At 42.7% G+C, this 23833-nt stretch overlaps 1 protein-coding gene across 2 annotated transcripts in view; it reads right to left on the bottom strand.

Annotated features, from left to right (window-relative positions):
- EDARADD (EDAR associated via death domain) overlaps positions 1-5158 on the bottom strand; it is a 53121-nt gene extending 47963 nt beyond the window's left edge. Inside the window, exon 1 of one of the 2 annotated variants that reach the window (XM_057734403.1) lies at positions 4662-5158. In XM_057734403.1, coding sequence (XP_057590386.1) covers positions 4662-4692 — 31 coding nt within the window. In that variant the 5' untranslated portion in view covers positions 4693-5158. The remainder of the gene's footprint in view (positions 1-4661) is intronic. The other variant, XM_057734404.1, reaches the window with a different exon arrangement.
- Between the last annotated feature and the right edge of the window lie 18675 nt (positions 5159-23833).

Genomic DNA, 23833 nt, shown 5'->3' with positions numbered 1-23833 from the left:
AGCATGTACAAAATACATTCACCCGACAGCCCCCGAAGTTTTCATCATTCCGGCATCAACTCTAAATGCAAAATCTCACATACCCATCCACCCACTCAAAGACCCAGCTCTCATCAGCCGCAGAATCAGAATCCCCAGGGGCCCCGGAGACTGTGGGCTGCGCCCGGCAGCCTCTCCACCAGGAACACTCTCGGACTGCCCAACAAAGACGCGGGTGAGCTGCCCAAGAGCAGCCTGGTCACATCCAGACATCTCCCTCTATGAATCGCATTAGATACGGGCCAATGGTTCCTCAAGACAGCTTCTCAAAGGAAGTTCAAAGATCTCTCAAGATGTCCTTTCACAGAAACAAAGAGAGAAGCGTGTCAGAGCTTCCTGGCTTTCCCAAGCAACAGGAGTCAAGAGTGGGGCCTTTTGTGCTTTTTAGTGAAGAATTAAAGGCAATTCTTTGAACTTGTGATTTCAGAGTTAATTTATTTTTCCTTTGTTATTATTTTTGTACCCTAGCTTTCCTTTTGACTTACAGCTGTTTTCACTACTGATTCTAAAGAAGCCCTAGAGCCCTAACTGTATTCAGGATCACAGAAGCTCTCAGGGCAAGCCGCACGGACATGCAGTTAAGATCTTCTTCTCTGTCTTTAGCAGCAGCCCTGCAACTCCTCATCCTTGGACCTCAGAGCAGGGGCTGAACAAGCTGAGGAAGGACCAGGGATCAAGAAGGTGCACCTCTAGAGTGACTTCTCTGAATGGTGGCCAATCTGAGGGGAAGGGAAAGGCAGAGAAGAGACAAACCAAGGGATGAAAGAGGAGATGCAGATGGGGGTAAATACTTAGGTAGAGAAAAGAAAACTCAGAAAACAGAGGCACTGTAAGAAAGGGAAAGAAATGAAGTAGGCATCGGGAAAAAAACCCATGGGAAAGGGAAGGAGAGAGGGAGGAAGGAAGGAAGAAAGGAAAACCACAGCCTGTCACCACTCTCTGGTGGATGTGGAGAATGAACTGGCTGGTCCAGCTTTTCAAATAAGGGTGCTGCTCCAAGTGGTTCCCACTTCAGTCTAGGTTTCTGCTCCCAGTGCTACTGGAGTCTGCAAGAAGGACAGGGTACCATCTCGGACTCATCTAAGCACACAGGAGGGCTTGGAGGGGTGCATGAGAGGTGAGATGCCACCTAAGGGGCTGTCCTGAGCCAGTCTCTAGGGTCAGGACTCCCAGGGAGCAGCCCTGTGTGCAGTGCAAACAAGACCCTGAGAATGCGCAAAGGCAGAACAAACGCTGATGGGCTCCGTGGCCAAGGGCACTCAGCGCATCGCAAGGAAGCAATGAACTGTACCACCTCCCCAACTCCCCAGGCTTTCAAACCTCTTTCTTTGTTTCTGTCCTTAGTATCTGTATGAACATGAACCAGATCTGATTCACTTTCAACAGGCAATTCTGACTCATTCCACACTGGATGGTTCCTTAGTGGTAGACGGAGTGAGACGGCTACACTGGGGTGAGGATGACTATTTTCCTTCCAATGTAAATTTTCTTAGTGCAAAGAGTTGTTTTTTCAATTAAGCTCATACAGTATAATAATAGATATCCACCTTTGTTACACGCATATGGATATACAAACAGCTTTATTTTTTTCTTTTAACTTTACAAGATAGACCCAGTCAACATATCTACCTCGATGAATCAGTCCCTAAGATGCCAATATGGGAAGAGCTTTCTCCGCCCATAGTTTGAAGCATAGGTAATTACATTTTATATCTTTCATTCATTCACTGAGATGACAAGTATTTAGCCAGAGCTTACTCTGTGCTGGGTACTGGGCCAGATGCTGGATATAAACTGTGAACGAAACAGACATGCATTCTTGTCCAAGAATTTACAGTCTAACAGGGAAGAGAGTCAATGGTGAAATCTTCACTGCTAGAAATGGTGACGAATACTGGAAGGGCACACCAACAGTGTGTAACATGGAACTGCATCTACATCAGTTTTGATCTGAAATCTGAAGGGTGGGCAGCAGGTAACTGGAGTGTGGTGGTCGGGGGAGGGGGGGAGGTGAAGGGAGCCTTCCAGGCAGCAGAAACAACCTCTGCAAAGGCCAGGAGGCAGGTGATCCAGGGCTCTCAAGGAAACAACCTCTGCAAAGGCCAGGAGGCAGGTGGTCCAGGGCTCTCAAGGAAATAGGAGGTAGTGTGACTGCAGTGCAGAGGAAGAGACAGAGCAGGCTCGCCAATTGAAGGAAAAGCTATAGGCCACTGAAGGACTGAGGATTTACTGGACAGTAAGCGCAGGTTTCTGAGTAGAGGAATGACAGGATCAGATTTGTTATTAAAAGGTCACTCTGGCCACGTTTAGATGAACAGGTTGGTGGAAGGTGAGAGTAGGTGTGGAAATACCAGTTGGGAGGAAATCGGGCAAGAGGGTGTGGTAACTGGGTCTGGGCTGGAGATGTGAAAATTCCATTTAACAAACTCTACACATTATCGCCACTTGCGGCTTCATTACAGAAATGGAAGGGGTAGGTGGGTGTGTCCTGGAGGTTACAGAAAAGAAATGAGATGTTAGAAAAAGGAAGTCATTTTTTTTTTTGGTCATGTTTCTGTCCGACTCTTTCTTTCTATATACAAGTGCGGAGATATTATATATCTTCTTTTAAAATGGAAGAACCCTCAGCTAATTGATAGAATTTCAGAGTGGGGACGGATGAGAAGGTATCTTTCAGATGCCTGGAGATGTTCCTCAACATCCCTGCAAGCCACAGGGAGATCTCTACTCAGGAAGCCTCTCCCCTCTTTGTAGGAAGCCCACAAAAGTCCACCTACAAGTTTGGGTTCTACCTCTCAAAGTCAAGGAGACAGGTACCTTCTGAATGACTCCCTCCTATCATCATATCCTCATCTTTCTCATCCCACCACGTGTGCTGGGATTTCCAAGTCCCTTTGTTCCAGATTGTGTGCTTCCATCTCGGCTGGGCCAAGCCAACTAAGTACCATCACGGGAATTCTAGATCTTGTAGTGCTAATACTGTCATCTAAGATTCTATTAGCTGCCCTGGTGGCCTCAGCACACTCTTAACTCACTGAGGCTTTTTCTACATGAAGCTCTGTTTCCCAGCCCCCACCTCCTCCAGTGCCATTGATTTTGGGGGCCCCAAGCAGACTTTATATGTACCCCCATTCAACAGGTCCCTATCAAGATCTTTTTGAATCTCCCTCACCATCATCATTTAACAAGACATGAAACCACTGTTAGTGAAATCTAGCTTAACACCTGTTGGCACCTTGTCAATCACATTTTCAGAAAAGGAAGTGGATGTGGAGGTGAGAGTGGGGGTGGGGCAGGATTTCTCCCTTAATTTCCCCTTCTGTTTTTCTAAACAATGAGTATGGGAGAAGAGAAGGATATCCAAACTATTTTTTTGTTTTCTATCTCCCATGGATAAAATGTTTACTATTGCCCACTTGAAGCACCACTTGAAGAATTTCGATCTTTCTTTAAAATCTCCAGGAAACTCTCCCAGATCCATCACATCACAATGCCAAGCTAGCAATCTCCGGACCCACCTCCTGATACTTTCTGTCTCCTTCTCCTAACTGCTCAGGCCCCAAAGGAACAATAAAACATTCAAGCTCCGGCCCCCGCAGTCCCTGCCCAAGCCCAAGAAATAAAACAGGAAACACGTGTCTCTAAGCAGGTATATGCGGTTCTGTATATCTGATTCTCTCCCTAGCCTTTCGGGCCTCAACAAAACTAGAAAAAGCCCCAGTGTGCTCTGGCGAATACATCATTCATTCATTTTGTGCGTTCAACACACATTCACTGAGGATCAGCCTAGGTTATGGGAGAGCAAGGACCTTTACCTTTACCTGAAAGGTGAAGTCTGAGGAAGATTTTCAATTCAAGCAAGATTAAAGAAAAATCTAGATCCTGCCCTCAGGTAAAGACACAGTATTTCACGGTTTTCAACTCAAGTGTGATTAAAGAAAACTCTAGATTCTGGCTTCAGGTGCAAACACAGTATTTAACGATAAGGACAGAACTAGAGGCGATTCTAATCAAAGGCCTCTACAGGTGGGATCCCACAGGTGGGATCAGCCGCCTGGTTTTTGTGGATACCGGTTTATGAAACAGCTCCGCGCCAATATTTAGAACAAAACCATTTAATAAAAGTGAAACAAGGAGAGAAGAGGAGAAACGAGAAGGCACGTTAGTGGCAACCAAAGGAGAGCTGGGGAGGAAAACAAGAAATCCACCCCTTGCGCTCTTTTCTGCCCAGAGAGGTTTAAGGGGCTTGTTTCAACCTGACATCCCGGGTGCGGAACAAAGCGGCTGCGGGAAGTGAGAAGAGAGAAGTGGGAAGAGAGAAGGGGCGTCTCAGGCACGCGTGGGGGCGACGGGGCCCAGGGGGCCGCGGGAGGCGGGCGCCACCAGCAGCCGCGCGCGGGGGGAGCCTCGCCCCTCGCCCTCGGGGCCCCGGCGCCGCCGCTGTCCCCCGTCCGGCCCCGGGTCGGGCGCCAGGACCCAGGGTGGTCCCAGGTCGCCCCTCGGGGCTCGCGGGCAGCTCGGCCCCGACGGCCCCGACAGCCCCGCCGCAGCCGCGGGCGCCTCGCGACCTCGAGACCCGCGGTCCCCGCTCCAGGTGAGGGCGCGGCGCGGTGTCACCTTACCTGCGCGCAGAGGGTCGTCCGGAGAAGCCATGGGGACGGGGTGGGGCCGGGCGGCCTCCGGGACAGGGGAGGAGAGCGGGGCTGCGGGCCTGGGGCGCCCGGCCGTTGCGATGCGCCGGGAGCACTCCTCCGCGGCGCCACGCGCCCCTCCCCCGCCAGCGCCTCCTCCCCTCTCCCCGCCGCTCTTCCCCGTGCTCACTTCCTGCTTGGCAATGAGCAAAGCCCCTACCCCGTGCGTCCGGGTCCCCCCACCCCCGCTCCAGGGGCGCGGGCCGGAGCCTGGGTGCCGCGGGCCGGGGCGCAGGGAGGAGTCCCCGGGTGCCCGGGGGTCCCCGGCGCCCGCCCCCCGCAGGTCCCGCCGCGGAGCTCGCGCGACTGCTGCCCGGGACCGGCTGCGAAGCGATTCTCAGCCTTAAAACCAGGCTGCAGTCGTGGGTCGCGCCCCTGACTCCCTCATCTGGCCCTGAGTCGAGCCGCAGCTCTCCTCCGCACACAGGCCCGGGCTGAGATGCCTGGAGGCGATCTGATATTTAAACCAGTTCCTGATCTTTAGGCAAAATACGCCGCTGCATGCTGGCACACGCTAATAATTTCTATTTTGATTTTTCTTTGGCATTGCTTATTACATGATCTCCAGGGTAAATGCAACACAAAGGGAGTGAAAAGAGGAAGCCTGATACACACTGGCACAGCCTCGCTAGAAAAACAGCTTAGGGCTCCCTTGGAAATGCCGAATTGGTCCTTTAAAAAACTGAGGTCTAATTTTTTTTTTTAGTTTAATTTTATACCAAACACGTGCGCGCAGATTGGTGTCGTTTACTAATACTTTTAAGATTGTTATATGTTAACTAAAGCTATCATCAATCATAAATCTATTATTATACAATGGTTACAGGCAATCTGAATTTAATAGGAATCTCTTAAGGGTTTAAAATCATCTTTGTCTTCGCACACAAGAATGGAAAGAGATAACGAATAGGTTTTAGTCAATGTATCGTAAAGGAGCAGCTTCTGGCTAAAAACTCAGCTCTGAAAAATGCAGGAAAGCAGCAGGCGTCTACATACCCTCTTGGCGACCAGGGGCTTGCTTTGAGCCTCTCCCCGTCTGTTTCGCAGTCCTGAGGCCCATGGCACTCTCCAAATTGGCGCCTTATTCCCTAGAATATGCCATGGGAGAAATAAGAGGCTCGGAGAAGAGGGTCTGGCTGGGTGTCTGGGGACCTTCTGGTGGAAAGCTTTCTGGGGAATTTATGGGTGGGAGGATGAACATGCTTTTGGTCTGCCTTCTGATAGGAAGGGAAATTTTTTTTAAAGGGTGTTTTCTCTTAGCATCCATTTTGAGGTTTAGGTGTGTGGTTCTTTCTGTACGTCTCATGACGATGGAATTATTTTTGAGGCTGGGTGTCAGCAACCACATATCAAGTCAGCACCACAATTCATTGCCTTATCACTCCCACTCTTTTTTTTAATTAATTAATTTATTAATTAATTTATTTTTTGGCTGCATTGGGTCTTCGTTGCTGCGCATGGGCTTTCTCTAGTTGCCACAAGTGGGGGCTACTCTTGGTTCTGGTGTGTGGGCTTCTCAGTGCGATGGCTTCTCATTGCAGAGCACAGGCTCTAGAGCACAGGCTCAGTAGTTGTGGTGCATGGGCTTAGTTGCTCTAGGCATGTGGCATCTTCCCAGACCAGGGATGGAACCTATGTTCCCTGCATTGGCAGGCGGATTCTTAACCACTGTGCTACCAGGGAAGTTCCACTCCCACTCTCTTATATCAAATAGAAGATGAGTGGCAGAAACACACTTTTTAACAGAAAATTTAACAGACAATTGACTATATATGTTACTATTCCCTTTTATTCCATTTCTTTGTACCTACCTTTTTTTGTGAATTGCAACCATAACCCCTCATTACTGTATTTTTCCCATGTGTTTTGTGAACTCTAAAGTGTAATACAAATGGAACTTTTTTTTTTTAATTTACAAAAAAATAATTTAAAACAGTGGTTAAGAATCCACCTGCCAATGCAGGGGACATGGGTTCGATCCCTGGAAGATCCACATGCTGCTGAGCAACTAAGCCCATGCACCACAACTGCTGAAGCCCGCGAACCTCTAGCCCGTGTTCCACTACAAGAGAAGCCACCACAATGAGAAGCCCCTGCACCACAATGAAGAGTAACCCCCACCTGCCACAGCTAGAGAAAGCCTGCGCGCAGCAACGAAGACCCAACACAGTCAATATATAAATAAATAAATATTTTTAAAAAATGGTCCGCATCAAAAAAAAATCTTAAAAAAAATTGTAGAGGGGCTTCCTCAGTGGCACAGTGGTTAAGAACCCATCTGCCAACATAGGGGACACAGGTTCAATCCCTGGGCCGGGAAGATCCCACATGCCATGGAGCAGCTAAGCCCGTGCACAACTACTGAGCCTGTGCTCTAGAGCCCACGAGCCACAACTACTGAGCCCACGCACTGCACCTACTGAAGCCCATGCACCTAGAGCCCGTGCTCCCCAGCAAGAGAAGCCACTGCAATGAGAAACCCGTGCACTGCAACAAAGCGGAGCCCCCACTCACCACAACTAGAGAAAGCCCATGCACAGCAACAAAGACCCAATGCAGCCAAAAAAAAAAAAAAAAAAAAAAAAAAACACCACTGTAGGATTGTGAAAGTTAAATGAAATATTGTATATATAAAAATACCTAAAAGTGCCTGGCTTATAGTAGGTACAAATAAACCAGCTACCTTCCTGCCTTCATTCTTCCCTTGGAATTTAGTCTATCGTGAGAAGCTCCTATTGCCTTTGTTATAAGAAATGAACCAGTATTTATTATAGGTTTCATGCAGAGCATGGATCAATGGATTGATTGATAGACCCGCCCCACCAGGCCCCCCCAAAATGCCAAGCCCTGGGAAACCAAAGTGAGAAGTCCCTGACTTTTAGGAGTGTGTGGTCAAGAGAGATTTGCAAATAATCTTTCACTGTAGAACCAAGATAACGAAAGTTTGAAACAGGAAGGCGTATGTGTGGAAGAAAGGGACTGAAGACCTATGGAAGCCAAGTGGCTTGGTGGTGACCACCCACAGACTGACAGTTTGCCATGGAAGCTTTCATGCAAATTTTGAGATGTTCATTTATGGTACTATGGCTAAAGTCTTAAGTGGGGGGGAACTGTTGGTCTTGTGTCTTTTCACAAATAAACAATGGGAATGATCAGAAATGTTATCTTCAAATGGTGGAAAACAGCAACTCAAAACATAGTTTATTTGATTTATCATTGAAATACATTGTTTTGTTCGTTTTACATCATTTGGGGTGTTATTTAGATTTATGCAACCTGAGATACAAAGTTATATTGTTGAACCACATACTTCCGTATTTCAAAGGGTTATGTTCATGGTGTGTAAATGAACCCAGCAAACTGGTTAGACCTGCAATGATAGCATATGGATTCAGGATTATAGGAGACTCCTTATGTTCCAGAATGGGACCGTCCCTCGGTTGAATTGGCTTGATATACCCTTGGGGAATTGTGTGTGGTGGAAGAGGCTAAAATGAGAATTAGTACGTTCACCTGTCTCCTCCTTTCTGGAACAGATATTTGCTAACATTTGTCTAGAGTATGTTAAGGCAGTGGTAGTGGGTCTCTGTTGTTTTGCCATATAACGTCTCATAGTAAAGCCCCAGTTTACTGCTGAAGAACCATCGTTCCACTCTCAATCCATGTGATCAGGGGTGGCACCATCACACTTGTCTCCTGACTCCAGGGGTTGGCAAGTGACCCAGGAATAGCCTTTCCAAACATCGCTGAATGAGCCAGCATGCCTGGGAGATGCATGGTACCTTTGCTGGGATGGCTGGGAGAGGGGCCTGTGTGTGGTGGAAGATATAAGCCAGACTGAAATGTTTGGGAGGGGCCATTTATCCTGGAGAGCCTTGAATGCCAGACAAAAGCATTTGAAACTATTTTTGAGCAATAGGAAGCCAGGAAGCTAGTTTTTGGAAAGTGGCATATGAAAATTGGTGTTTTGGGAGGATTAGTCTAGCAGCTGTGTGTAGGATAGGATGGGGTGAGGAGAGAATGCAGGCCAAGAGACCATTTCATCTTTACAATACACTGTAATTTACCACAGGGTTGAATTTACATCCTTGTCCAAATGTGAGGGAAACTCATATCAGAAAGTTTAAAATGTCTTTTTGTGGCCTTTTTAAGCATTCACTGTGTCACACAAATTGATTGCCTTGTAAATTTGCATATATGCATAAAATGATGTATTCCATAATGTTAACAGATGGACTGAAAAACTTAAGGAAAATATTATCATTCTTGCTGCTTTGAATACTGTTTGACAGGGGCACAACATTTTGGTGCATTTGTTTAAGCATAAATCATTCACTTTTTAATTGAAGTATAGTTGATTTACAATGTGTTAATTTCTGCTGTACAGCAAAGTGACGCAGTTATACACATATATACGTCCTTTTTTTTGGCCACGCCATGTGGTATATGGGATGCGGGATCTTCGTTCCCCAGCCAGGGATCAAACCCGTGCCCCCTGCATTGGTAGCACGGAGTCTTATCCACTGGACCACCAGGGAAGTTCCTATACATTCTTTTTTATATTCTTTTCCATTATGGTTTATCTCAGGATATTGAATATAGTTCCCTGTGCTCTACAGTAGGACCTTGTTGTTTACCCATTCTATATGTAATCGTTTGCATCTATTAACCCCAAACTCCCAGGCCATCCCTCCGCAACCCCTCTCCCCCTTGGCAACCACAAGTCTATTCTCTGTGTCTGTCAGTCTGTTTCTGTTTCATAGATAAATTCATGTGTATCATATTTTAGATTTCACATATAAGTGATATCATATGGTATTTGTCTTTCTCTTTCTGACTGACTGACAGTATAAAAATCTCTAGTTGCATCCATGTTGCTGCAAATGGCATTACTTCATTCTTCTTTATGGCCAAGTAGTATTCCATTGTATATATGTACCACCTCTTTTTTATCCATTCATCTGTCGATGGATATTTAGGTTGTTTCCATGTCTTGGCTACTGTGAATAGTGCTGCTGTGAATGTAGGGGTGCATGTACCTTTTTAATTAGAGTTTTGCCCAGGATATATACCCAGGAGTGGGATTGCTGGGTCATATGGTAAATCTGTTTTTAGTTTTTTTAGGAACCTCCATATTGTTTTCCATAGTGGCTGCACCAACTTACATTCCCACCAACAGTGTAGGAGGGCTCCCTTTTCTCCACACCCTCTCTAGCATTTGTTATTTGTAGACATTTTAATGATGGCCATTCTGACCAGTGTGAGGTGATAACTCATTGTAGTTTGGATTTAAGCATGAATAGTTTTTCAAGGTTTTCTACTTCTCACTTACACAACGCCTGCCCTTCTACGTATGGGAGATTAAATCTCATTGAAAAACAAGTATCATATGTTAACACGTATATGTGGAATATAGGAAAATGGTACGAATCAATCGGTTTGCAAGGCAGATGTAGAGAACAAACATATGGACACCAAGTGGGGAAAGTGGTGGGGGGGGTTGGGGTGAGATGAATTGGGAGATTCAGATTGCCATGTATACATTACTAATAAGAAAAAAAATCAAATTGTACACTTTAAATATATGCAGTTTATTGTATGTCAACTGTATCTCAATAAAAGTTCTTAAAGAAAAAAACCGTATTTAGAGATATGAACATAAAAGAGCTAAAAGTTGTTGAATTTGGGGTGTATAAATGACAGTTGGAGAATGAAAAAAAAAAAACTCTCTTGTCCACACCTATCAGCTTATTTTGAATTATCTACCCATCAAGATACATGAGCTAGAAAATCACAGTTTTTGTGCTGTGTTTGGTTTCCCCAAAAGGGAAAGACACAGTATGGGTGATTCTCAGTATGGTGTTTGGCTAAAACACTTGGAAGGCTGTGGTAGGGCTGGGAGACGGGAAGAGGAAGAGGGAAAGAGAGAGGAAAAGGTGAGGCTGGGCAGCAAGCGCTTTTGTTCTAGAAATCCTCCTCCAGCCTCAGGATCCTCACTCACTCCTCACACGTGTCCTGGTGCCTTGGCTTAGGTGCTCTCATACTCAATATGATTTCTGGCTGCTTTCTTAACGAATATCTTTATATTTGTATATAACAATTGACTTCTTGCTCCAGATTTTGAGAGAAAATCTGTTCAAAGAGATGAACTTTATATGTTAAAAACTGAAACCCAATTAATGAAAGTCAGCTGGAGAGTTTGTGTTTTTTTTTGTTGTTGTTGTGAGGAGAAAAGGGCAAATGAGTGTTATCAGGGATCAACTAAAATTGCACAGTGAAAAAAAAATTGCACAGTCAGCGCCCAAGGGCATAGTTTCCTGTGCTTTGTACCCCTAGAATGTAGAACACAGGCTCAAATCAGTGACTCAGGAATCTACAAAATCACCAATCATTTAAAAAATTAGTTTAACAACTTATCATTTAGAATTTATTCTAAGCTAAGACACAAAGGTGGATCCAAGTGAGTCAACTGAGAATTTTTAGAACTAATAAATGAATTTAGGTCGGAGGAGAGATTAAAGTTCAACAAATGGAACTCCAGCAGCTTTCTGGTATACCAACGATAATCAACTGGGCAAAGATGATCCCATTTACAGGAGCAAAGAAAGCTATAAACTAACTAGGAACAAATTCAATAAAACTGAGTAAAAAAAAATCTCAAAAACTACAAAGCTTTACTGAAAAAACATGAAAATAAATCTGACTACATAAAGAGCCATATACCAAGTTAACAGATTAGAGATTTCAATACTGTAAAGATAGTTATGATTCCCGAATGAATCTAAAGATTCAATACAAACCCAATCACAAGAACAAGATTTTTTTTTTGGAACATGAACCTGATTGCAAATTCATATGGAAGGGTAAATTCAAGATAATACCAAAAAAGAATAACAAAGAGGGGATTGGCCTTCCAAAATAGCACGATCTTATAAACCAATAGTGAGTAACAGTGGATTAATGAAACAGAAAAGAAATTTAAGACACAGACGCATGTACTCTTTTGGAATTTGCTATATGATAGAGACAGCTAAGTGGTGAAAACCTGGACAGTTCAAAAAACAGTATTGGGATATTTTGCTATTTATAGGAACAATACAATTTGTATCCCTGCCTCACTGTATACACAAAAGTAAGCTTCAAAGAGATTAAATATCTAACTGTAAGACATTTTTTAAAAATATTTATTTATTTATTTATTTATTTATTTGGTTGCACTGAGTCTTAGTTGCAACAGGTGGGCTCCTTAGTTGTGGCATTGGAACTCTGAGTTGCGGCATGCATGTGGGATCTAGTTCCCTGACCAGGGATCGAATCCGGGCCCCCTGCAGTGGGAGTGCAGAGTCTTAACCACTGTGCCACCAGGGAAGTCCCTGAAACATTTTAACTTTAAAATTATTAAGAGAGAATATAAGAGAATCTCTTAATACTTTGGTAACAGGAAAGGCTTCCTTAAGGTGAAAAATCAAAAGACATAAAGTTCTGATAAACCTGACCAGATAAAATTCAAATTCCAAGCTTTAAGACAATAAAAAATTATGAAACAGGTTTTAAACTTAGAGAAATTAATTATATATATTATGTTCTATTGTATAATTATAAAATAAAATGTAATTATATTTGTGTTTATAATTATAAAATAGAATATATGTAATTTATTATAAAATAAAAGATTAGTATCTAAAACTTTAAGCACTTATTCAAACAAATTAAAATACAGTAAACATAATTCAATATAAGGTTAGGCAAAGACTAAACAGAGAATTCCTAGAAGAAACAAAAATGGCCAATAAAAATATGAAAAGGGACTCAACCTTCTAAACATAAGAGAAATACAAATTAAAACAATAATGAACTAGCAGGTTGGCAGAAACTGAAAAGTTTGCCAATATAAAGTATTGGCAAGACCATGGAGAAATAAGTTTTTTTCGTATGTTGTAGGAATGTAAATTCATATGGTCACGTTGGAGAGAAATTTGACCTTTGTACCTTCCCTAAAGGAACTCTTACACGTGATGCAAGGAGACATGCGTGAGATTGCTGGTTGCAGCATTGTTTGTAATAGCAAAGATCAGACACAACCTAAATGTCCATCAATAGGAGAATGGATAAATATGATATAATCATGCAATGGAATATTTTACAGAAGTTAACAAAAATAAGGTTAAAAAATTTTTAAGTGAAAAAGCAAGTTGCAGAATGGTGAGGAGTAGACACAAACCAATCTATATGTTTTCTATAACAACATGCAAAAATTTTTAATGGACACATGTCAACTTTGCCTTGCAGCCGAGAGAGTAACAGGAAGCAGATTTACCCTCCTGACTGAAGCAATAACAACAGCAGCAAAACAATATATATGAAACAACAGTTTTTAAGGCATTGTATATCAGGCAGAGAAGGAGAGGGATCCCCAAGAGCTGGCATATAAACAAGGTGATTCCTATGACTGTCCCAGCTTACTGCCTTGAGAGAATTTCCAGGTTGCAGTGCAGAGAAAGGGAACCCAGGCAGAGCCCAGTGGACTCCCTGATTTGAAGAGATGTAGCCAGAAGTCTGAGAAAGTCTAGGCAGCTGGAAGTCACAGGACAGAGTCCTGTAGAGACTTCACAGAAAGGTCCCTGGAGATCACGGAATGTCCCCCTTGACTACTCAGCATAACACTTGCTGATGGTGCATTCATGTTGGACATTACTCAAGACTGGGGAAAGGATGACCAAAGGAAATATGTAAGAAGATTAGAGGGAGCAGTACCGGGTGCTCACTCAGGGCCAATAATAGTGCTTGTTTGTAACAATGAGTCTGGGGAAAAATACTTCTATTTCACGGGCATTTGGTAGAGTGCACAGCAAAGTCTTGCCTCAGTAGTGGGGAATAATTAACCCTAGAGTAAGCAAGCACTGTCTCAGTCCTACCTAACAGATTTTAAAAGCAAGACCCAAAAGGATAAAATTCTTTTCAAGTAACTCAGTTGCATCCCAATAAGCTCAAGAAATACAAATATAAGCTATAGAAATAGAAAAATATCCAGTACTCGACAAGGTACGTGCACAATGTCTGGAATACAAAGATGACCAAGCTTGCAAGGAGGAGGAAAATATAGGTTCATAATCAGAAGAAAAATTAGTCAATTGAAACTGACCCAGAAGTGACACAGATGGTAGAATTCACAGAGGACATTAAAACTTTTATCATAACTGTATTCCACAGGTTCAGCAAGCTAATCAGAGACATAGAAAATATTAAAAACCCAAAATAGAACTTTCAGAGGTTAAAACTGTACTACCTAAAATGAAGTATACACAGGCTGGGATTAACAGACGATAAGACATTGCAGAAGAAAAGATTAGTGACTTGAACACAGAAACTGAAAGTGTTGAAAATGAAACTCAGAAAAAATAATTTAAAAAAAAATGAAAATGAACTGTGGGACAACTTCAAGTCACCTAGTAAACATGTAACTGAAATCCCTGAAATGGAAAGAGGGAGGGGGATCAAAAATTGTTTAAAGAAATAATGGCTGACAGTTTTCCAAATTTGATGAAAACCTTAAACTAACAGACCCAAAAATCTCAGGGAATCCCAAGCACCAGAAATATGAACACGATTTCACCCAGGCACAGCATAATCAGCTTGCTTAAAGCCATGGACAAAGACAAAATCTTAAAGCAGCCACAGGAAAAAAAAGACACTACAGAGGGACAAAAATAAGGATGACAACAGATTTCTCATCCATGCAACCCAGGAGACCGTGGAAGATCTTTAAAGAATTGAAAGAAAAAATTGTCAACTAGAATTGTATACCCAGTAGAAATGTCTCTCAAAAACAAAGACAAGATAGACTTTTTCAGACATAACAAAAGTTGAGAGAGTTCATCTCTGGCAGAGCCGCATTACAGGAATCGTTAAAGGAAATCCTTCAGGCAGGCAGAAAATGACACTAGATGGAAATCTGGATCTATGCAAAGGAATGAAGAGCGCTAGAAGTGGTTAAATAGAAAGGGATTTTTTCTTCTTTAGAGTACTTAAAAGCTCATAGATTTTTTTAAAGCAAAATAGTAACAATGTATGTGGGATTTATACCATATGTAGAGGTAAAATTAGTGTCAACAATGGGTCAAAAACCTAGAGGGGAGAAATGGAAGTGTCCACTTCTAAGGTTCTTATGCAGGATTGTTATAATATCACTTAAAGTTATACTGTGATATGTTAAAGATGTATACAATAAATTCTAAAGCAACCACCAAAATAACACAAATAAGAGTTATGGCTATAAAGCCAATAAAGGCGATAAAATGAAGTCAGAAATAATATAGCTTGGCAGTTCCCTGAAAAATTAAATGTGCACCTACTATATGATCCAGTTATTCCACCTTTAGTTATTCACCTAAGGAAAATTAAAGCATATTTAAAAGACATGTACATAAATGTGAAACCTAAAACTATAAAACTTCTAGAAGAAAACAGAACAAATTTCTGTGAGTTTGGGTTAAGCAAAGATTTCTTAAGTACAACACCAAAAATATAATATCAATTTAAAAAGTGAAATATTGGAGGTCATCAAATTTCAATACTTTTGCTTTTCTAGAGAAACTTAGAATAATGGAAAGACCATTATTTTCTGGGAGAAAATATTTGCAAGTATGTATTTGACAAAAGACTTTTATCCAAATTGTAAAAAGAATCCTTAACACATAAGGAAACAAACAACCCAACGAAAAATGGACAAAACATACAAAGAAACACTTCACCAAAGAAGATACAAATAAGCACATGACTAGATGGTCACATCACTAGTCTTTTGAGAAATTCTAATTAAAACCATAATGAGGGACTTCCTTGTGGTGCAGTGGTTAAGAATCTGCCTGCTAATGCAGGGGACATGGGTTTGATTCCTGGTCCGGGAAGATCCCACATGCCATGAGCCACAACTACTGAGCCTGCATGCTGCAACTACTGAAACCTGTGTGCCTAGAGCGCATGCGCTGCAACAGGAGAAGCCATCAAAATGAGAAACCCGCTCACCGTAACGAAGAGTAGCCCACACTCTCTGCAACTAGAGAAAACCTGCACACAGCAACAAAGACCCAGCACAGCCAAAAAAAATAATAATAAAAAATAAAGTTCTCTTTAAAAACAAAAACCATAATGTGATACTACTTAACACCTGTTAGAAAGGCTAAAATTTAAGACTGACCATATCACGTGTTGACAAGAATGTGGAGGAACTGGAATTCTCATACTCTGGTGGTTGACATGTTAAGGGGTACAGTCTCTTTGGAAAACCATTTGTCAGTTTCTTAAAAATTTTCATATACACATGATCTTGCTATTCCACGTATTTACCCAAGTTTTTAAGAAGCACGTGTCCAGACAAAGACTTGAACACAAATGTTTACTGCAGCTTTATTTGTAACAGCTCTAAACTGGAAACAACTCAAATGTTCAACAGGTGAGTGGGTAAAAATATTGGGGTATATCTTCATCATGAAATACTCTTCAGCAATAAAAGGAATGGATTGTTGATACACATAACATATGGATGAATCTCAAAACAGTTATGCTGAGTGAGAAAGGCCAGAAGGAAAAAAAAAAGTGTACATACTGTATGGTTCCACTGATAGAAACCTATTGAATTCAAACTATCTACAGTGACAGAAAGCTGATCAGTGGATTCCTGGGCCTGAGGATGGGAAGGAAGAAGAGATTACAAAGGGAAATGAGTCACCTTTGGGTGCGATGGATATGCTCACCACATGGAGCTTGTGGTGATGGTTTCGTAGGTGTACACATATGTCAGAACTTGTCAAACTCTACACTTTAAATATGTGCAGTTTAAATATATGACACTTATTCTCCAATAAAGCTGGGTTTTATTTAAAGAATGGATACATGCCAAACTTATAACAATGGCTGCTAATGGCTATCTCTGGGCAATGGGAAAAAAGACCAGGAGTGAGAGAAAGTAATACTTAAAGGAGACTTTAGCTTTGTCTCTAATGTTCTAAATTTATATATGAATATTATTTATATATACCTTATATAATTAAAAAGTTTAAATAGAAAATTTAGAAATGATTTTCATAAAGGTGCCTGTGTAACAGTCTGGCCCCTCCACAAACAGTTTCACAGACTGATCTGTTTGCAAAACTTCAGTCACCGGAAACAGTTATCTTCATTCTTCTCATTTTCCACACTATAAAATGTTCAAATAAATATGAAAGTTAATAGTTGATTTTTTTTACCCATTTTATAGAAGAAGTGGTGTTCACACCATTAGCATTTCATTCCTTTGTGTTATATTATTTTGATCCTTGTTAAAAGGCAAAAAGTTTTATGCTATTGTCAGTTTTATCCAATTAGGTTTTCTCTGGGGAACGTGGGAACTTGTGAAAGCAGGAAATAATAAAGAGGAGCCCAGAGATGGAAGTGAACTAATAGGGAAGGTAGGGGGCACCAAAGGCAAACAAGAATGCGGAGGACCTGTGCATTAATTACCGCAAGCCAACCAAGCCAACGCCTGTAATGTAGCGGTTTCAGTGGAAAAAGCTAGTACTTCTTTATCAGTAAGTTACACCAGGCACCACCAGCATGGAGAAAAGTTTAAATCAGTTGAAACAGAAGAGGAAGTTTAGGTTGCACATTATAGAACAGAATTCCTCATAGGTTAATAGAAGTTAATGGACCTTTCTTTCGTGACCATTAAGAACTTGCATCTTAGCAATGCCCACTGCCAGTAATTCAATAAAAGCGCTCTCAGTTTCAGAACTCCTCATTTCTTTCATAGAGAGAGGGGATTGTGCTGTTAGTTGTTTCAACAGGCAACTTCCTGTGATGCTCAGGGATTTTCCATTTCAATCAGGGCAACTGTGGAAAGAGGCCAGTCCCCATCTCTCTCCTCCTCACCCCCTGCCACGAAGGATGTGATCAATTATGAGTAATACAGTCATTTTTTTAATAGAGTTTGAGATTGAGGATTATGGATGTGAATTTTGGATCTAAGGAGAAAATTAGAGAAAAGAGTAATTTTAAGCACAGAAAGGTAATCATTTCAGCTGAAGTATAAATAAGAAATAAAGGAAAGGTAGTAGCACCTAAATGTTCAATGGTAAAAAAGTGGTTGAATTATGATACATTCATCATGACCACAAATGTTATTTTGTTTTCAAATACTTAAAACTCTTTAATGGTAAGGAACTTGGAAGTCATCACTTCCTCCAAAGAAAAAGCAGAAAGTTCAACAAACTGAAAGATCAACAATTCTTCTTAGATTCATCTGAGGAGTGATGTCACAGAGCAAACTGCTGCCCTCAAAATTGGAGAGACCAACAGGCCAATATAGAGAACCACAATTCACCAGAACAGAAACACGCAAGCAGACACCTCTGTGGGAACTAGTACCAGGGCAGGAAGATCTGAACCACAATAGACAAATTGCTGAAAGTCTGGGTGTAGACCAGTCTGAGAGAGAAAAACTCCAGGGGTGGGCGGGGGTGCACTTTTATGAGTTTTACCTCCAGGATTTTTTTTTTTTTTTTTTGGCTGTGTGGCTTGCAGGATCCTGACGGGGAATTGAACCCAGGCCCACGACAGTGAAAGCACCGAGTCCTAACCACTGGGCTGCCAGGGAAGTCCCCTACCTCCAGGATTTTGACTAGGTTCTCATGCTGAATCTCAGCAGGGGAAGTCAGAAACGGAACCATTTGGAATACCCAGAGCATTCTAGTTTCAGCAAGACCTGCCGTCCAGAGAAACTATTCTACCAAAGCCTAAACTATTGGGGTTTTATCAGAGGCTCACCAGCCTGTGGGAAGGAAATGTCCAACTCTAGCTGCCTCTAACCTTCCACAAGGGGGAAAGGAAACACCCAACTCCAACCCCTTCTAGCGTTCCTGTCTCACCTAAGCAGGAGAGGGGACTGAGAAGTGTAGGTGAAGTTCACAGTCCAGAGGCACAGGCTCACTAAAGGACTGAGACCTGATCATAGGATTATAGGTATTCCCCTCCCCTCCTCTCCCAGCTCACCACCACATCACTAACAGCCTATTTACCGCGGTTGCTTTTACCTAGTACATCACATCTGGCTATGAAGAAAAGAATCACAAGGGATACTAAAAGGCAAATAACACTTTAAAGAGACAGAACAAGCATCAGAACAGGTCTCAGATATGGCAAGAATGTTGGAATTATCAGACAGGGAGCTGAAAACCACTCTGATAATACGCTAAGGGCTCTAAATGGAGAAAGTAGACAGCAGGCAGGAAGAGACAGGCAGTGTAAGCAGAGAGACGGAACATCTCAGAAAGGATCAAAAAGAAATGCTAGAGATAAAAAAAAACACTGTAATGGAAATGAAGATAACCTTTAATGGGCTCATTATAGACTGGATATAGATAAGGAAACAATCTCAGAGCTTTAGGATATGTCAATAAAAACTTCCAGAATGGAAAAGCAAAGGGAGAGAAGACAGGGGAAAAGGAAAAAAAAAAAAAAAGGAGCAAAATGTCCAAAAGCTGTGGGACAACTATAAAAGTGTTATATAACATATGTGTAATGGGAATAGCAGAAGAAGGAGAAAGAGAGAAAGGAACAGCAGAAATATCTGAAGTGATAATGACAGAGAGTTTCCCCAAATCAATGTCAGACACCAAACCACAGATCCAGGAAGCTCTGTTAGGGTGGCTGACATGCAGAGCACTGGCAACAGCAAACACTGCTGGTGATGCGGATCAAAGGGCGCTCTCTTTCATTGCTGGTGGGGACGCCAGGTCACCAAGGCAACCATGATGTCCTACAGCAGGTGAGTGGATCAATACACTGTGGCTCATCCAGACACGGAACATTTATTCAGCAATAAACGGAAATGGCTATCAAGCCATGAAAAGATATGGAGGAAACTGTAATCCATATTAATAAGTGGAAGAAATCAATCTGTAAATGTAACATACTGTATGATCCCAACTGCAGGACATTCTGGAAAAACAGAACTATGGAAATAGTACAAAGACCGATGGTTTCTAGGGGTTACGGAGGAGGATAGGATGAGTAGGCAGAGCACAGGGGATTTTTAGGCCTGTTGCGCCCCCCGGCCTGGTCTTCGGTCCCCCAGGGGCCCCTCTAGGTCTCACTGGTCCTAGGGGTGTAGAAGGAAAACAGGGGAGAAGAGGAGAGGAGGGCAGGGGAGGGGGCCTTCTGGGATTGGAGGATCAAGGGAGGCGGAGAAGGTATTTCCCCCGCCCACTAGCCCTGGGAAGCCAGCTAGGCTCACAGACCTGGTGTTTCACACTCCAGGGTCCCCTCCAGCTGCTTGGGACCTAGGAGAGTGGGGGGCGGGGAGAGGAAGAGAGGCAGACAGGGACCCTACAAGACTGGGAGATTTGGGGAAGTGCTGCAGGCATTACCCTAGCCCCGTTGGCCCTGGGAAGCCTGTTGGGCATCAGTCTGGTCTCCTGCCTTCCAGTGCCCCCTGCAGCTGTGAGGGTCCTACGGGAATAGGAAAGAGGGGGTGAGGAAGAAGAGAACCCAAAGAGCAAAGACCCTCTGAGACTGGAGGACTAGGGGAGGTGCCTAGCATCTCTCCCACCAACTTGGGCCCAGGAAGCCCGCTGGGGACCTCGACCTGGTCCTTTGCCCCCAGGACCAGAGGCATTCCTGGCCCCTCTGCCCTCATTGGGCCTAAGCCCCATTCCCCACCACCCCCAGGGCCTCTTCTAAGTGTAGGCCCTGCCCACTGCCTAACCTCCCCCCCACCTTGTCTAAGCCCCACCCCCACAGCCAAGGCTTTTTCTGGCTTTTTTTTTTCCTTTTTCTTTTTCTTTTTTTTTTTCTTCCCACCTCCTCACTTAGGCTATTGCAGTTGTTTTACCTTCCAGTTGTTGCTCCATCTTTTTTTTTTTAATTTTTTCTAACACATCTGTTAGTTTCCTATTATCATATTTCTTATCCTGCTATTGTTCTGCTGTTCTACTACTGTTTTTTTTTTTTAATTTTTTTCGTTTTCCTGCTCCACACAGCTTGTGGGATCTTGATTCACAAGCCCAGGGTCAGGCCTGAGCTCCTGAGGTGGGAGCTCTGAGTCCAAAACATTGGACAAAGAGGGAAACCCAGTTCCCAGGGAATATTCATCAGAGTGAGTTCTCCAGAGGTTCTCACCTCAACACCAAGACCCAGCTATACTCAACAGCCTACCAACCCCAGTGCTTGAAACCTCAGGCCAAACACCCAGTGGGACAGGAACACAATCCCACCCATCCAAAGTGGGGGGAAAATGAGATGACAAAAAAATATGTCACAGATGAAGGAACTAGGTAAAAATACACAAGACCAAATAAATGAAGAGGAAATAGGAAAATTGCCTGAAAAAGAATTCAGAGTAATGATAGTAAAGATGACCCAAAATCTCGATAACAAAATAGAGAAAATACAAGAAACAGTTAATAAGGACTCAGAAGGACTAAAAAGCAAACAAACAGTAACAGATAACAAAATAACCGAAATTAAGAATACTCTAGATGGTATAAACCGCAGAATAACTGAGGCGGAAGAACGAATAAGTGAGTTGGAAGATAGAATGGGGGAAATAACTGCCACAGAGCAGGAAAAAGAAAAAAGAATAAAAACAATGGAAGACAGTCTCAGAGACCTTGATGACAACATTAAGCACACCAACATTTGAATCATAGGCATCCCAGAAGAAGACGAAAAAAAGAAAGGGTCTGAGAAAATATTTCAAGAGGTTATAGTGGAAAACTTCCCCATCATGGAAAAGGAAATAATTAATCAAGTCCAAGAAGTGCAGAGAGTCCCGTACAGAATAAAGCCAAGGAGAAATACACCAAGGCACATATTAACCAAACTAACGAAAATTAAACACAAAGAAAAAATATTAAAAGCAGCAAGAGAAAAGCAACAAAAGATAGTTGACTGTTGAAACAAAAATTATAAACTCACTCAGAGAATCATCACATTATTTATTTGGGTGGAAGGGACTTCCCCCACCCCTTAGAGAAATTTATTTATGAAACATCTCTACTGAAATGAAATGTCCCATTGCTGTTATAAATTTATCACGGGGCAGGGGGGGAGAGTTTCTATTAATGAAGTGTCTGGAAGGGGGTGCCACTGGCAATCTTGGGGGAGTTTATGAAAAGGACTATTTGGTTGCAGAAATTTGAAAGCAGTCAGGTAAGACACAGCCATGTGCTGGAGGGATTTTTAAAGCTCCCCCCTAAAAAAACAACGACCGAGAATTCAAGTTTGCTATTAAAGGTACGGCATGATTACAAGAAAGGAGAGAGTGACATGGTCAAAATTATACTTGAAGGAAATGGAAAGATTTGACACAGTAAAGCCACGTAGATTATAAATGACCAGGTATGGGATATATCAACGGTACAGGAAGGAGCATGATGTCACCTTATCTGATCAGAAAGTGGTTGAAGCCTGAATTAATGTACAAAGAGGAAAGAGCTGGAAAATATATGGGAAAATATCCCTAGAACTTAACAGCAGCAATAATACGAGCTACTATTTATCGATCCAGATCCTGTGCTAAGCTGACTTATTAACGCACTGCCTGTGGTGGGCAAAGGAGAAGCGCCCCAGGGAGCCGGGGGTTGACCACCTCTCTATTCAGGACTCAGCACTTCCTGGAAGCCAGGCACAAGGTTCAGTATCAGAGCTGAAAAGACTCAGTACCATCAATGTTCTTTCCTTCTTCACAGAATGGCCTGGGGGGTGGGGAAGATTGGCAAGTCCGTAGTGCCATGTGACAGGCTCTGTGATGGGGGAGATGCAGGCTGCCAAGGGCTGGAGGGGGGAGGGAGCCACTAAGTTAGGAGCAGATTTCCAGGGAGGTGATGGTTGAGTGCCACCTTGAAGCATGAGTGGAAACGTGCAGGGTTTTCAAAGTGGCAGGAGGCAGCACTGTGCATTTGGGAAACTACAACAAGTTCAGGACTACCATGGCATCTGGTGTGAGGGGCACAGATTAGAGGAAGAGGCTGGTGATGGAGGTTGAGCCCAGAGTGTGGAATGGAGGGGAGATGGTTTGGGGACAAAGGGAGCCACTGGAGGATTTAAAGTAGCAGAGTCATGAGGGGGGTGGGATGAATTGGGAGATTAGGATTGACATATATACACTACTATGTATAAAATAGATAACTAATGAGAACCTACTGTATAGCACAGGGAACTCTACTCAATGCTCTGTGGTAACCTAAGTGGGAAGGAAATCCAAAAAAAAGGGGATATATGTATACATATAGCTGACTCACTTTGCTGTACAGCAAAAACTAACACAACATTGTAAAGCAACTATACCCCAATAAAAAAAAAAGGAAAAAAAAAAGTAGCAGAGTCATAATCACAATAAAGTATTGAATTGAATCTAAGCTTCCACCAATGGCAAGATACACCATTTTTATGTGCCACTAAGAACTAGAAACACCATCACTTGAACTATGATATGTCATCAAATGCAAGATGCAGGCCACTTTAAGAGACATTAAAATTGGGGGGGGAGGAGTAAATCTTAGAACTTATAGATTATGATAATAGGATAGTTAAGAAAGGGCGAACATTTGAATCAACAAAAAGATGATTATTGTTTACTAGATGCCCTACACTAAGTCTTAGAGAGAACAAGAGTCGTGCTAGGTGTCCTTCCGTTCCCAAGTCTCCACAGCAGTGAGACCCAAGGTACAGAGAGCAGCCGATACCGCCAGGTACCAGGTGCCACGGCGTGGCCTCTACCAGCATGGCCTTTCAGAGGGGAGAGGATGGCCTGGGGTGGGTCTCAGAGGGGGGCTTTCTGAAGTGAAGAATATCTAATGGAGGTCGGAGGTGGGGACCTAAGATGACTGAGAAACAGAATTGGGGTTGACATTTATATACACTACTGTGTGATGGTCTATGAAATTTCACTTCCCAGAGATCTTGAGGCTCCTTGGAAATTCAAATGTTTCTCATTTTGGACAGAACATTCAGCATAATTATGATCTATTCAAGTTACTGGTTCATGCTCAGAAATATTTCTCAGGGTTCATTGGCACAAGAAAAAGGTTTTGATAATCCAAAAGGTACGTTCGGATGGAAGCACGGCA

The sequence above is a fragment of the Hippopotamus amphibius genome, chromosome 5 (genome assembly GCF_030028045.1).
Source record: "Hippopotamus amphibius kiboko isolate mHipAmp2 chromosome 5, mHipAmp2.hap2, whole genome shotgun sequence".
Classification (NCBI taxonomy): domain Eukaryota; kingdom Metazoa; phylum Chordata; class Mammalia; order Artiodactyla; family Hippopotamidae; genus Hippopotamus; species Hippopotamus amphibius.
The sequence above is the reverse complement of the archived record's forward strand: the minus strand, read 5'-3'. Positions and strand labels throughout refer to the sequence as shown.